The 15,142-nt window shown below is 50.8% G+C and overlaps 1 protein-coding gene across 1 annotated transcript in view; it reads right to left on the bottom strand.

The window, feature by feature from the left end:
- Positions 1-2,961: 2,961 nt before the first annotated feature.
- The window catches only part of LOC135574823 (keratin-associated protein 5-5-like), a 33,029-nt gene continuing 20,848 nt past the window's right edge, over positions 2,962-15,142 (bottom strand). Inside the window, exons 7-8 of the mRNA XM_065027029.1 lie at positions 7,641-8,183; positions 2,962-3,036 (exon numbers count right to left, since the gene is read on the bottom strand). Coding sequence (XP_064883101.1) covers positions 2,962-3,036; positions 7,641-8,183 — 618 coding nt within the window. The remainder of the gene's footprint in view (positions 3,037-7,640; positions 8,184-15,142) is intronic.

Below are 15,142 nucleotides of genomic sequence, written 5' to 3'. Positions count from 1 at the left end.
TACATACCTCTACCAGAGGTTACAGGCAACATTCGCACTGAGCTAAAGGGTAGAGCTGCCGCTTTCAAGGTGTGGAACTCTAACCCGGAAGCTTACAAGAAATCCCACTATGCCCTGAGACGTACCATCAAACAGGCAAAGATTGAATCATACTACACCTGCTCTGATGCTCGTCGGATGTGGCAGGGCTTGCAAACTATTACAGACTACAAAGGGAAGCTCAGCCGTGAGCTGCACAGTGACACGAGCTTACCAGACGAGCTAGATCACTGCTATGCTCGCTTCGAGGCAAGCAACACTTAGGCATGCATGAGAGCATCAGCTATTCCGGACGACTGTGTGATCACGCTCTCCGTAGCTGACGTGAGTAAGACCTTTAAACAGGTCAACATACACAAGGCTGCGGGGCCAGACGGATTACCAGGACGTGTGCTCCGGGCATGTGCTGACCAACTGGAAAGTGTCTTCACTGACATTTTCAACATGTCCCTGATTGAGTCTGTAATACTAACATGCTTCAAGCAGACCACCATAGTCCCTGTGCCCAACAACACAAAGGCAACCTGCAAATATGACTACAGACCCGTAGAGCTCACGTCCGTAGGCATGAAGTGGTTTGAAAGCATGGTATTGGCTCACATCAACACCATTACCTGTACCTACACTTACCTGTACCTACACTTACCTGTACCTACGCTTACCTGTACCTACGCTTACCTGTACCTACGCTTACCTGTACCTACGCTTACCTGTACCTACACTTACCTGTACCTACACTTACCTGTACCTACACTTACCTATACCTACACTTACCTGTACCTACACTTACCTGTACCTACGCTTACCTGTACCTACACGTACCTGTACCTACACTTACCTGTACCTACGCTTACCTGTTCCTACACTTACCTGTACCTACACTTACCTGTACCTACGCTTACCTGTACCTACACTTACCTGTACCTACACTTACCTGTACCTACACTTACCTGTACCTACGCTTACCTGTACCTACACTTACCTGTACCTACACTTACCTGTACCTACGCTTACCTGTACCTACGCTTACCTGTACCTACGCTTACCTGTACCTACATTTACCTGTACCTACACTTACCTGTACCTACACGTACCTGTACCTACACGTACAGTACCTGTACCTACACTTACCTGTACCTAAACTTACCTGTACCTACGCTTACCTGTACCTACACTTACCTGTACCTACACGTACCTGTACCTACACGTACCTGTACCTACACTTACCTGTACCTACACTTACCTGTACCTACACTTACCTGTACCTACACGTACCTGTACCTACACTTACCTGTACCTACACGTACCTGTACCTACACTTACCTGTACCTACACGTACCTGTACCTACACGTACCTGTACCTACGCTTACCTGTACCTACACTTACCTGTACCTACACGTACCTGTACCTACACGTACCTGTACCTACACTTACCTGTACCTACACTTACCTGTACCTACACTTACCTGTACCTACACGTACAGTACCTGTACCTACACTTACCTGTACCTACACGTACCTGTACCTACACTTACCTGTACCTACACTTACCTGTACCTACACTTACCTGTACCTACACGTACAGTACCTGTACCTACACTTACCTGTACCTACACTTACCTGTACCTACACGTACAGTACCTGTACCTACACTTACCTGTACCTACACGTACCTGTACCTACACTTACCTGTACCTACACTTACCTGTACCACTGTACCTACACTTACCTGTACCTACACTTACCTGTACCTACACTTACCTGTACCTACACATACCTGTACCTACACGTACCTGTACCTACACGTACCTGTACCTACACTTACCTGTACCTACACTTACCTGTACCTACACTTACCTGTACCTACACGTACAGTACCTGTACCTACACTTACCTGTACCTACACTTACCTGTACCTACACTTACCTGTACCTACACTTACCTGTACCTACACGTACAGTACCTGTACCTACACTTACCTGTACCTACACGTACCTGTACCTACACTTACCTGTACCTACACTTACCTGTACCTACACTTACCTGTACCTACACGTACAGTACCTGTACCTACACTTACCTGTACCTACACTTACCTGTACCTACACTTACCTGTACCTACACATACCTGTACCTACACTTACCTGTACCTACACTTACCTGTACCTACACTTACCTGTACCTACACGTACAGTACCTGTACCTACACTTACCTGTACCTACACTTACCTGTACCTACACTTACCTGTACCTACACTTACCTGTACCTGTACCTACACTTACCTGTACCTACACATACCTGTACCTACACTTACCTGTACCTACGCTTACCTGTACCTACGCTTACCTGTACCTACGCTTACCTGTACCTACGCTTACCTGTACCTACACTTACCTGTACCTACACTTACCTGTACCTACGCTTACCTGTACCTACGCTTACCTGTACCTACACTTACCTGTACCTACGCTTACCTGTACCTACGCCTACCTGTACCTACGCTTACCTGTACCTACACTTACCTGTACCTACACTTACCTGTACCTACACTTACCTGTACCTACGCTTACCTGTACCTACACTTACCTGTACCTACACTATGTTTGTGCTGTAATTCATACTTTTATATCGAACACAACCACGACCTTCTCCTCATTTGTGTTGTTGAGTTGTGGCACATAATGACAGTTATAGCTGTATAGCTAAAACGACAGGTATAAAAACGTCTGAAAGAGAGCAACAGTAGAAACTGAGTGCGTTGTTGACAGGTTCAATTAAAAGTAGCCGTGGCAACCAGTACAAACAACCTGTGTTCTTATTGGTTTACCCAGGATTCCTCCTCAGTCCTCCCTAACAGACACTCATATAACGCCCAGCCCTAACCCCTAGCCACCTGGCCAGGACCTGTAATGTGGGAATCTCACACTATTTTATCCTGGAATGTCTGATGACTTCTCAGGATGACGTACTTGATACTAAAAAGCAGTTCACAGCACTGTGGAACAAGAAAGATAGCTCCCGAGAGGATGCCCACATCCTTGGTAGTCTAAGACATCAACAGCCCCAAATCTGTGGGGGAATAGTACGTGATGGGGTGGGTGTATGGGATGAGGGTATGGGGTGATTGGGTGGTGGTAGGGAGTGAGGGTATGGGGTATTGGGTGGAGTTATGGGGTGAGGGTGAGTGTGGTGTGGGTGTATGGGGGATGGTAAATGATGGGGTGGTGGTATGGGGTGATGGGGTGAGGGTATGGGGTGATGGGGTGATGGGGTGGGGGTATGTGGTGATGGGGTGGGGGTGATGGGGTGGGGGTATGGGGTGGAGGTATGGGGTGATGGGGTGGGGGTATGGGGTTATGGGGTGGAGGTATGGGGTGATGGGGTGGGGGTGAGATTGAAGGAGTATGGGGTGATAGATATGGAGTGTGGGGGGGTGAGTGATGGGTATGGGGGTATGGAGGGGTGGAGAGGGGTGTCAGAGTTTTTGGCAAGGACTTCAGAGAAGGACACATGGGGATCAGGTCGATTATGGCTGCGTGCCTCAGTCCAGAGACGGCAGGTTCATGCTGGCTTTTCATCACAACATAACCTTTCTGCTGATCTCTGTCCTGTAACACGATCAGTCCCTCAATGTGGTATATGCTGGGGCTGGGGTGGAGGTCTGGGAATGAGGTATAGTGCTAGAGACTGGCTGGGGCTGGGGTAGAGGTCTAGGAATGGGGTATAGGGCTAGAGACTGGCTGGGGCTGGGACAGAGGTCTAGGAATGGGGTATAGGGCTAGAGACTGGCTGGGGCTGGGGTTGAGGTCTAGGAATGGGGTATAGTGCTAGAGACTGGCTGGGGCTGGGGTAGAGGTCTAGGAATGGGGTATAGGGCTAGAGACTGGCTGGGGCTGGGGTAGAGGTCTAGGAATGGGGTATAGGGCTAGAGACTGGCTGGGGCTGGGGTAGAGGTCTAGGAATGGGGTATAGGGCTAGAGACTGGCTGGGGCTGGGGTAGAGGTCTAGGAATGGGGTATAGGGCTAGAGACTGGCTGGGGCTGGGGTAGAGGTCTAGGAATGGGGTATAGGGCTAGAGACTGGCTGGGGCTGGGGTAGAGGTCTAGGAATGGGGTATAGGGCTAGAGACTGGCTGGGGCTTGGGTAGAGGTCTAGGAATGGGGTATAGGGCTAGAGACTGGCTGGGGCTGGGGTAGAGGTCTAGGAATGGGGTATAGGGCTAGAGACTGGCTGGGGCTGGGGTAGAGGTCTAGGAATGGGGTATAGTGCTAGAGACTGGCTGGGGCTGGGGTAGAGGTCTAGGAATGGGGTATAGGGCTAGAGACTGGCTGGGGCTGGGGTAGAGGTCTAGGAATGGGGTATAGGGCTAGAGACTGGCTGGGGCTGGGGTAGAGGTCTAGGAATGGGGTATAGGGCTAGAGACTGGCTGGGGCTGGGGTAGAGGTCTAGGAATGGGGTATAGGGCTAGAGACTGGCTGGGGCTGGGGTAGAGGTCTAGGAATGGGGTATAGGGCTAGAGACTGGCTGGGGCTGGGGTAGAGGTCTAGGAATGGGGTATAGGGCTAGAGACTGGCTGGGGCTGGGGTAGAGGTCTAGGAATGGGGTATAGGGCTAGAGACTGGCTGGGGCTGGGGTAGAGGTCTAGGAATGGGGTATAGGGCTAGAGACTGGCTGGGGCTGGGGTAGAGGTCTAGGAATGGGGTATAGGGCTAGAGACTGGCTGGGGCTGGGGTAGAGGTCTAGGAATGGGGTATAGGGCTAGAGACTGGCTGGGGCTGGGGTAGAGGTCTAGGAATGGGGTATAGGGCTAGAGACTGGCTGGGGCTTGGGTAGAGGTCTAGGAATGGGGTATAGGGCTAGAGACTGGCTGGGGCTGGGGTAGAGGTCTAGGAATGGGGTATAGGGCTAGAGACTGGCTGGGGCTGGGGTAGAGTTCTAGGAATGGGGTATAGTGCTAGAGACTGGCTGGGGCTGGGGTAGAGGTCTAGGAATGGGGTATAGGGCTAGAGACTGGCTGGGGCTGGGGTAGAGGTTTAGGAATGGGGTATAGGGCTAGAGACTGGCTGGGGCTGGGGTAGAGGTCTAGGAATGGGGTATAGGGCTAGAGACTGGCTGGGGCTGGGGTAGAGGTCTAGGAATGGGGTATAGGGCTAGAGACTGGCTGGGGCTGGGGTAGAGGTCTAGGAATGGGGTATAGGGCTAGAGACTGGCTGGGGCTGGGGCCGGTAAAGGCATAGGGCTGAGGCTAGCCTTGGAGATAATCTGTGGCGCAGGGGGATGCCTCCTCTCCTGTGGTCCCCCACCTCTCCACCTCCTCCCCTCACCACTCAGGTGCAGGTCTTTGCTCCAACCCATAATCCTTTATCCCTGCTCTGTTTTACTGCACTTTGAAACAATCCTCTCATAAAGTTGATCAAGTCTATACACCTTCCCATTAAAAAGGACTAGAGCTATTCAGAATGTCAGCGCTGTAGTTCCAGCAGGCGTTTCTCGTTAGCACTGAAAGCTAATACTGTTGTCCTTTAAGAGGCTCTCACACCTGTCTCCCAGCAACCCAGAAAATGCAAGGGAAGGGAAAGGGTCAATTCAAACAAAACTGGTGTCCAGAAGTTTCCGTGGGAGAATTGTAGAACTATAATGTTCTGTCAGTATTAGGATGTGGGTTTGGTAAAACTTAACAACAACCCCCTGAACTGTCCCCCCATGATGACCCTCAATCACAGTGTTCAACAAAACATGCTCTACGTTAAGAAATCACAAGTTTCCTGGCTGGGTGGCCATGTGGAGAACATGCAAGCACATCATTGTTACGTTCCCCAGTTCCTGTGTTGTGGTTTTGTATGTGTGTGTTTCAGGATGGCTTCCTGAAATTCCCCCAAGCAGCTTATTGGTCGGCCCCATTTGATGATTGGAGCTGACCCCGCCCTCTCGTCAGACACAGCTGTCTTCAATGACCGACTCCTTCTCCAGCTATATAAGCCAGTGTTCTGTTGCAGAGAGAAGAGCTGATGTCATATGTCAGATTTGATATGTACTTTGTTTGTTTTTGCTGAGAGAGCTGATTTGTATGTTCTGTGTTAGTTTGATGCTCAGAGAGCTTCTTTAATGTCCTGAGTTCTTTCTCAGTTTTAGTTGTGAAGTAGTTCGTTTTCTGTTTCATTTGTTCCCAGGGGGGAAGGAGAAGGCACCTAGGGAGTGCTTAGGCAAGAGGCCCGCAGGCATACATATACCTGTAGTATATTCACTATCTTGGCACACTAGGTAAGATCTGGGCGGACCACCCGCTGTACTTTGGTTAGCGCACCAGGTGGTGCTAAGTTATGTAAGACATGGTAGGCAGGTAAGGTAGGAGAGGGGTATTGATATTTACTTTCTTTACTTTGGTTCTGTCCAGCCCCTTTTCCCCAAAATGACCGTAAATGGTACCGTTTTCAGCCTTTGTCGTCCTTACTCGCACCTACAGCCCCATACCTCTATACCTCCACCTACAGTCACATACCGCTATACCTCCACCTACAGTCACATACCTCTATAACTCCACCTACAGTCACATACTACCTCCACCTACAGTCCCATACCTCTATACCTCCACCTACAGTCCCATACCTCAATACCTCCACCTACAGTCCCATACCTCTATACCTCCACCTACAGTCCCATACCTCTATACCTCCACCTACAGTCCCATACCTCTTTACGTCCACCTACAGTCCCATACCTCTATACCTCCACCTACAGTCCCATACCTCTATACCTCCACCTACAGTCACATACCTCTATACCTCCACCTACAGTCCCATACCTCTATACCTCCACCTACAGTCCCATACCTCTATACCTCCACCTACAGTCACATACCTCTTTACCTCCACCTACAGTCACATACCTCTATACCTCCACCTACAGTCACATACCTCTTTACCTCCACCTACAGTCACATACCTCTATACCTCCACCTACAGTCACATACCTCTTTACCTCCACCTACAGTCACATACCTCTATACCTCCACCTACAGTCACATACCTCTATACCTCCACCTACAGTCCCATACCTCTGTACCCCCACCTACAGTCACATACATTATTATTATTCCAAGGCTATAGCCAGTCAGGTTATATTATTATTCCAAGGCTATAGCCAGTCAGGTTATATTATTATTCCAAGGCTATAGCCAGTCAGGTTATATTATTATTCCAAGGCTATAGCCAGTCAGGTTATATTATTATTCCAAGGCTATAGCCAGTCAGGTTATATTATTATTCCAAGGCTATAGCCAGTCAGGTTATATTATTATTCCAAGGCTATAGCCAGTCAGGTTATATTATTATTCCAAGGCTATAGCCAGTCAGGTTATATTATTACTCCAAGGCTATAGCCAGTCAGGTTATATTATAAATATTCCAAGGCTATAGCCAGTCAGGTTATATTATTATTCCAAGGCTATAGCCAGTCAGGTTATATTATTATTCCAAGGCTATAGCCAGTCAGGTTATATTATTATTCCAAGGCTATAGCCAGTCAGGTTATATTATTATTCCAAGGCTATAGCCAGTCAGGTTATATTATTATTCCAAGCCAGCCATTGTGACACTTTACAGCCTGGCAGGAGCACTCAGCATTGTGACACTCTACAGCCTGGCAGGAGCACTCAGCATTGTGACACTCTACAACCTGGCAGGAGCACTCAGCATTGTGACACTCTACAGCCTGGCAGGAGCACCCAGCATTGTGACACTCTACAACCTGGCAGGAGCACTCAGCATTGTGACACTCTACAGCCTGGCAGGAGCACTCAGCATTGTGACACTCTACAGCCTGGCAGGAGCACTCAGCATTGTGACACTCTACAGCCTGGCAGGAGCACTCAGCATTGTGACACTCTACAGCCTGGCAGGAGCACTCAGCATTGTGACACTCTACAGCCTGGCAGGAGCACTCAGCATTGTGACACTCTACAGCCTGGCAGGAGCACTCAGCATTGTGACACTCTACAGCCTGGCAGGAGCACTCAGCATTGTGACACTCTACAGCCTGGCAGGAGCACTCAGCATTGTGACACTCTACAGCCTGGCAGGAGCACTCAGCATTGTGACACTCTACAGCCTGGCAGGAGCACCCAGCATTGTGACACTCTACAGCCTGGCAGGAGCACCCAGCATTGTGACACACTAATTTTCCAAATGATTATAAGTGCATATAGGCCTAACTGATGATATTCGGCTGCTTTCAGCTATTCCCAAACTGGGGTACTCCAGAGGTACGCACAATGCCGTTGGGGTACGCCAAGTAAAAATGTAATTCCCATTACAACAACCCCCTCCCCTGAGTAGCCTCGTTTCACTGTGATTCCCATAACAACCCCCTCCCCTGAGTAGCCTCGTTTCACTGTGATTCCCACAACAACAACCCCCTCCCCTGAGTAGCCTCGTTTCACTGTGATTCCCATAACAACCCCCTCCCCTGAGTAGCCTCGTTTCACTGTGATTCACACAACAACAACCCCCTCCCCTGAGTAGCCTCGTTTCACTGTGATTCCCACAACAACCCCCTCCCCTGAGTAGCCTCGTTTCACTGTGATTCACACAACAACAACCCCCTCCCCTGAGTAGCCTCGTTTCACTGTGATTCCCATAACAACCCCCTCCCTGAGTAGCCTCGTTTCACTGTGATTCCCATAACAACAACCCCCCCCCTGAGTAGCCTCGTTTCACTGTGATTCCCATAACAACAACCCCTCCCCTGAGTAGCCTCGTTTCACTGTGATTCCCATAACAACAACCCCTCCCCTGAGTAGCCTCGTTTCACTGTGATTCACATTACAACAACCCCTCCCCTGAGTAGCCTCGTTTCACTGTGATTCCCATAACAACCCCCTCCCTGAGTAGCCTCGTTTCACTGTGATTCCCACAACAACAACCCCCTCCCCTGAGTAGCCTCGTTTCACTGTGATTCCCACAACAACAACCCCTCCCCTGAGTAGCCTCGTTTCACTGTGATTCCCACAACAACAACCCCCTCCCCTGAGTAGCCTCGTTTCACTGTGATTCCCATAACAACCCCTCCCCTGAGTAGCCTCGTTTCACTGTGATTCCCATAACAACCCCTCCCCTGAGTAGCCTCGTTTCACTGTGATTCACACAACAACAACCCCCTCCCCTGAGTAGCCTCGTTTCACTGTGATTCCCATAACAACAACCCCCTCCCCTGAGTAGCCTCGTTTCACTGTGATTCCCATAACAACAACCCCCTCCCCTGAGTAGCCTCGTTTCACTGTGATTCACACAACAACAACCCCTCCCTGAGTAGCCTCGTTTCACTGTGATTCCCATAACAACAACCCCCTCCCCTGAGTAGCCTCGTTTCACTGTGATTCCCATTACAACAACCCCCTCCCCTGAGTAGCCTCGTTTCACTGTGATTCCCATAACAACCCCTCCCTGAGTAGCCTCGTTTCACTGTGATTCCCATAACAACAACCCCCCCCCCTGAGTAGCCTCGTTTCACTGTGATTCCCATAACAACCCCTCCCCTGAGTAGCCTCGTTTCACTGTGATTCCCATAACAACCCCTCCCCTGAGTAGCCTCGTTTCACTGTGATTCCCATAACAACAACCCCCTCCCCTGAGTAGCCTCGTTTCACTGTGATTCCCATAACAACAACCCCCTCGCCTGAGTAGCCTCGTTTCACTGTGATTCACACAACAACAACCCCCTCCCCTGAGTAGCCTCGTTTCACTGTGATTCACATTACAACAACCCCCTCCCCTGAGTAGCCTCGTTTCACTGTGATTCCCATAACAACCCCCTCCCCTGAGTAGCCTCGTTTCACTGCCAAAAAATAAGTGCTAGTGTTCAGCGAAATAACAACACAATGTCAATTACAGGTAGCCCAGTCAAATAATTAACATCCAATCACATTAACTGTTGCTCTCCCACAGGAAACCTTCACTCTTGTGCAGACATTTAGAAACTAAACATGACAATTTGACCATTTTAAAAAATAAGACGACTTTCGACTAGTAAGACATGTATAAGAGCAACAGATACCGTTAATAAGAAGGGGCTAGAAGTGTTTTATATGGTGAGCTACCGAGTGGCTAGGACAGGCAAGCCCCATACCATTTTATGTATTAGTGACACGGCAAGAGATGTTTTGAAACAATTACTGCTTCGCATACAAGCCAGTGAATTCTATGCGTTACAGCTGGATGAGTCAACAGCCGTGGCGGGCCTGGCACAGCTCCTGGTATATATCTGTTACAGCTGGATGAGTCAACAGGGCCTGGCACAGCTCCTGGTATATGTCCGTTACAGCTGGATGAGTCAACAGATGTGGCGGGCCTGGCACAGCTCCTGGTATATGTCTGTTACAGCTGGATGAGTCAACAGCCGTGGCAGGCCTGGCACAGCTCCTGGTATATGTCTGTTACAGCTGGATGAGTCAACAGGGCCTGGCACAGCTCCTGGTACATGTCTGTTACAGCTGGATGAGTCAACAGGCCTGGCACATCTCCTGGCATATGTCTGTTACAGCTGGATGAGTCAACAGGCCTGGCAGGCCTGGCACATCTCCTGGTATATGTCTGTTACAGCTGCTAGCTAGCCAGCTAGCCCCCGAATAGCAGCATTGTAGAAACTTCACACTCAACGGAACTACTTGATTAGGGTAGTGTCAACAACGCAGCTAGCCTACCTCAGCAGTACTCTATCATTTTAATCATTTTAGTCAATTAGATTCTTGCTACGTAAGCTTAACTTTCTGAACATTCGAGACGTGTAGTCCACTTGTCATTCCAATCTCCTCTGCATTAGCGTAGCCTCTTCTCTAGCCTGTCAACTATGTGTCTGTCTATCCCTGTTCTCTCCTCTCTGCACAGACCATACAAACGCTCCACACCGCATGGCCGCGGCCACCCTAATCTGGTGGTCCCAGCGCGCACGACCCACGTGGAGTTCCAGGTCTCCGGTAGCCTCTGGAACTGCCGATCTGCGGCCAACAAGGCAGAGTTCATCTCAGCCTATGCCTCCCTCCAGTCCTCGACTTCTTGGCACTGACGGAAACATGGATCACCACAGACAACACCGCTACTCCTACTGCTCTCTCTTCGTCCGCCCACGTGCTCTCGCACACCCCGAGAGCTTCTGGTCAGCGGGGTGGTGGCACCGGGATCCTCATCTCTCCCAAGTGGTCATTCTCTCTTTCTCCCCTTACCCATCTGTCTATCGCCTCCTTTGAATTCCATGCTGTCACAGTTACCAGCCCTTTCAAGCTTAACATCCTTATCATTTATCGCCCTCCAGGTTCCCTCGGAGAGTTCATCAATGAGCTTGATGCCTTGATAAGCTCCTTTCCTGAGGACGGCTCACCTCTCACAGTTCTGGGCGACTTTAACCTCCCCACGTCTACCTTTGACTCATTCCTCTCTGCCTCCTTCTTTCCACTCCTCTCCTCTTTTGACCTCACCCTCTCACCTTCCCCCTACTCACAAGGCAGGCAATACGCCTGACCTCATCTTTACTAGATGCTGTTCTTCCACTAACCTCATTGCAACTCCCTCCAAGTCTCCGACCACTACTTTGTATCCTTTTCCCTCTCGCTCTCATCCAACACTTCCCACACTGCCCCTACTCGGATGGTATCGCGCCGTCCCAACCTTCGCTCTCTCTCCCCGCTACTCTCTCCTCTTCCATCCTATCATCTCTTCCCTCTGCTCAAACCTTCTCCAACCTATCTCCTGATTCTGCCTCCTCAACCCTCCTCTCCTCCCTTTCTGCATCCTTTGACTCTCTATGTCCCCTATCCTCCAGGCCGGCTCGGTCCTCCCCTCCCGCTCCGTGGCTCGACGACTCATTGCGAGCTCACAGAACAGGGCTCCGGGCAGCCGAGCGGAAATGGAGGAAAACTCGCCTCCCTGCGGACCTGGCATCCTTTCACTCCCTCCTCTCTACATTTTCCTCCTCTGTCTCTGCTGCTAAAGCCACTTTCTACCACTCTAAATTCCAAGCATCTGCCTCTAACCCTAGGAAGCTCTTTGCCACCTTCTCCTCCCTCTTGAATCCTCCCAACTCTGTTCTAGGCCCTCTCCTATTCTCGCTATACACCAAGTCACTTGGCTCTGTCATAACCTCACATGGTCTCTCCTATCATTGCTATGCAGACGACACACAATTAATCTTCTCCTTTCCCCCCTCTGATGCCCGGGGGCTGAATCGCATCTCTGCATGTCTGGCAGACATATCAGTGTGGATGACGGATCACCACCTCAAGCTGAACCTCGGCAAGACGGAGCTGCTCTTCCTCCTGGGGAAGGACTGCCCGTTCCATGATCTCGCCATCACGGTTGACAACTCCATCGTGTCCTCCTCCCAGAGCGCTAAGAACCTTGGCGTGATCCTGGACAACACCCTGTCGTTCTCAACTAACATCAAGGCGGTGGCCCGTTCCTGTAGGTTCATGCTCTACAACATCCGCAGAGTACGACCCTCGTCACACAGGAAGCGGCGCAGGTCCTAATCCAGGCACTTGTCATCTCCCGTCTGGATTACTGCAACTCGCTGTTGGCTGGGCTCCCTGCCTGTGCCATTAAACCCCTACAACTCATCCAGAACGCCGCAGCCCGTCTGGTGTTCAACCTTCCCAAGTTCTCTCACGTCACCCCGCTCCTCCGCTCTCTCCACTGGCTTCCAGTTGAAGCTCGCATCCGCTACAAGACCATGGTGCTTGCCTACGGAGCTGTGAGGGGAACGGCACCTCAGTACCTCCAGGCTCTGATCAGGCCCTACACCCAAACAAGGGCACTGCGTTCATCCACCTCTGGCCTGCTCGCCTCCCTACCACTGAGGAAGTACAGTTCCCGCTCAGCCCAGTCAAAACTGTTCGCTGCTCTGGCCCCCCAATGGTGGAACAAACTCCCTCACGACGCCAGGACAGCGGAGTCAATCACCACCTTCCGGAGACACCTGAAACCCCACCTCTTTATGGAATACCTAGGATAGGATAAAGTAATCCTTCTCACCCCCCTTAAAAGACCTAGATGCACTATTGTAAAGTGGCTGTTCCACTGGATGTCATAAGGTGAAAGCACCAATTTGTAAGTCGCTCTGGATAAGAGCGTCTGCTAAATGACTTAAATGTAATGATGTAAATGGATGAGTCAACAGGCCTGGCACAGCTCCTGGTATATGTCTGTTACAGCTGGATGAGTCAACAGGCCTGGCACAGCTCCTGGTATATGTCTGTTACAGCTGGATGAGTCAACAGGCCTGGCACAGCTCCTGGTATATGTCTGTTACAGCTGGATGAGTCAACAGGCCTGGCACAGCTCCTGGTATATGTCTGTTACAGCTGGATGAGTCAACAGGCCTGGCACTGCTCCTGGTATATGTCTGTTACAGCTGGATGAGTCAACAGGGCCTGGCACAGCTCCTGGTATATGTCTGTTACAGCTGGATGAGTCAACAGGGCCTGGCACAGCTCCTGGTATATGTCTGTTACAGCTGGATGAGTCAACAGGCCTGGCACAGCTCCTGGTATATGTCTGTTACAGCTGGATGAGTCAACAGGCCTGGCACAGCTCCTGGTATATGTCTGTTACAGCTGGATGAGTCAACAGGCCTGGCACAGCTCCTGGTATATGTCTGTTACAGCTGGATGAGTCAACAGGGCCTGGCACAGCTCCTGGTATATGTCTGTTACAGCTGGATGAGTCAACAGGGCCTGGCACAGCTCCTGGTATATGTCTGTTACAGCTGGATGAGTCAACAGGGCCTGGCACAGCTCCTGGTATATGTCTGTTACAGCTGGATGAGTCAACAGGCCTGGCACAGCTCCTGGTATATGTCTGTTACAGCTGGATGAGTCAACAGGCCTGGCACAGCTCCTGGTATATGTCTGTTACAGCTGGATGAGTCAACAGGCCTGGCACAGCTCCTGGTATATGTCTGTTACAGCTGGATGAGTCAACAGGCCTGGCACAGCTCCTGGTATATGTCCGTTACGTTTAAGGAAGACATCATCTTCTGCAAACCACTGGATACCAGGATAACAGGAGAGGATATTTTTAAAGTACTGGACAGCTTTGTGACATCAAATGGACTTTGGTGGTCAAGATGTGTTGGTATCTGTACTGATGGCGCAAAACCATGACAGGGAGACATAGCGGAGTGGTAACGCGTGTGCAAGCAGTTGCTCCCCACGCCAGGCTCTTGGGTACACTGTAGCATCCACTGAGAGGTTCTTGGGTACACTGCAGCATCAACTGAGAGGCTCTTGGGTACACTGCAGCATCCACCTAGAGGCTCTTGGGTACACTGCAGCATCCACCTAGAGGCTCTTGGGTACACTGCAGCATCCACCTAGAGGCTCTTGGGTACACTGCAGCATCCACCTAGAGGCTCTTGGGTACACTGCAGCATCCACCTAGAGGCTCTTGGGTAGACTGCAGCATCCACCAAGAGGCTCTTGGGTACACTGCAGCATCCACCTAGAGGCTCTTGGGTACACTGCAGCATCCACCTAGAGGCTCTTGGGTACACTGCAGCATCCACCTAGAGGCTCTTGGGTACACTGCAGCATCCACCTAGAGGCTCTTGGGTACACTGCAGCATCCACCTAGAGGCTCTTGGGTACACTGGAGCATCCACCCAGAGGCTCTTGGGTACACTGCAGCATCCACCTAGAGGCTCTTGGGTAGACTGCAGTATCCACCTAGAGGCTCTTGGGTACACTGCAGTATCCACTGAGAGGCTCTTGGGTACACTGCAGTATCCACTGAGAGGCTCTTGGGTACACTGCAGTATCCACTGAGAGGCTCTTGGGTACACTGCAGTATCCACTGAGAGGCTCTTGGGTACACTGCAGCATCCACCGAGAGGCTCTTGGGTAGACTGCAGCATCCACCTAGAGGCTCTTGGGTAGACTGCAGTATCCACCTAGAGGCTCTTGGGTACACTGCAGTATCCACCTAGAGGCTCTTGGGTACACTGCAGTATCCACCTAGAAGCTCTTGGGTACACTGCAGTATCCACCTAGAGGCTCTTGGGTAGACTGCAGTATCCACCTAGAAGCTCTTGGGTACACTGCAGTATCCACCTAGAGG

The sequence above is a fragment of the Oncorhynchus nerka genome, linkage group LG13 (genome assembly GCF_034236695.1).
Source record: "Oncorhynchus nerka isolate Pitt River linkage group LG13, Oner_Uvic_2.0, whole genome shotgun sequence".
NCBI classification, from domain to species: domain Eukaryota; kingdom Metazoa; phylum Chordata; class Actinopteri; order Salmoniformes; family Salmonidae; genus Oncorhynchus; species Oncorhynchus nerka.
This window is presented reverse-complemented; position numbering and strand designations above follow the sequence as displayed.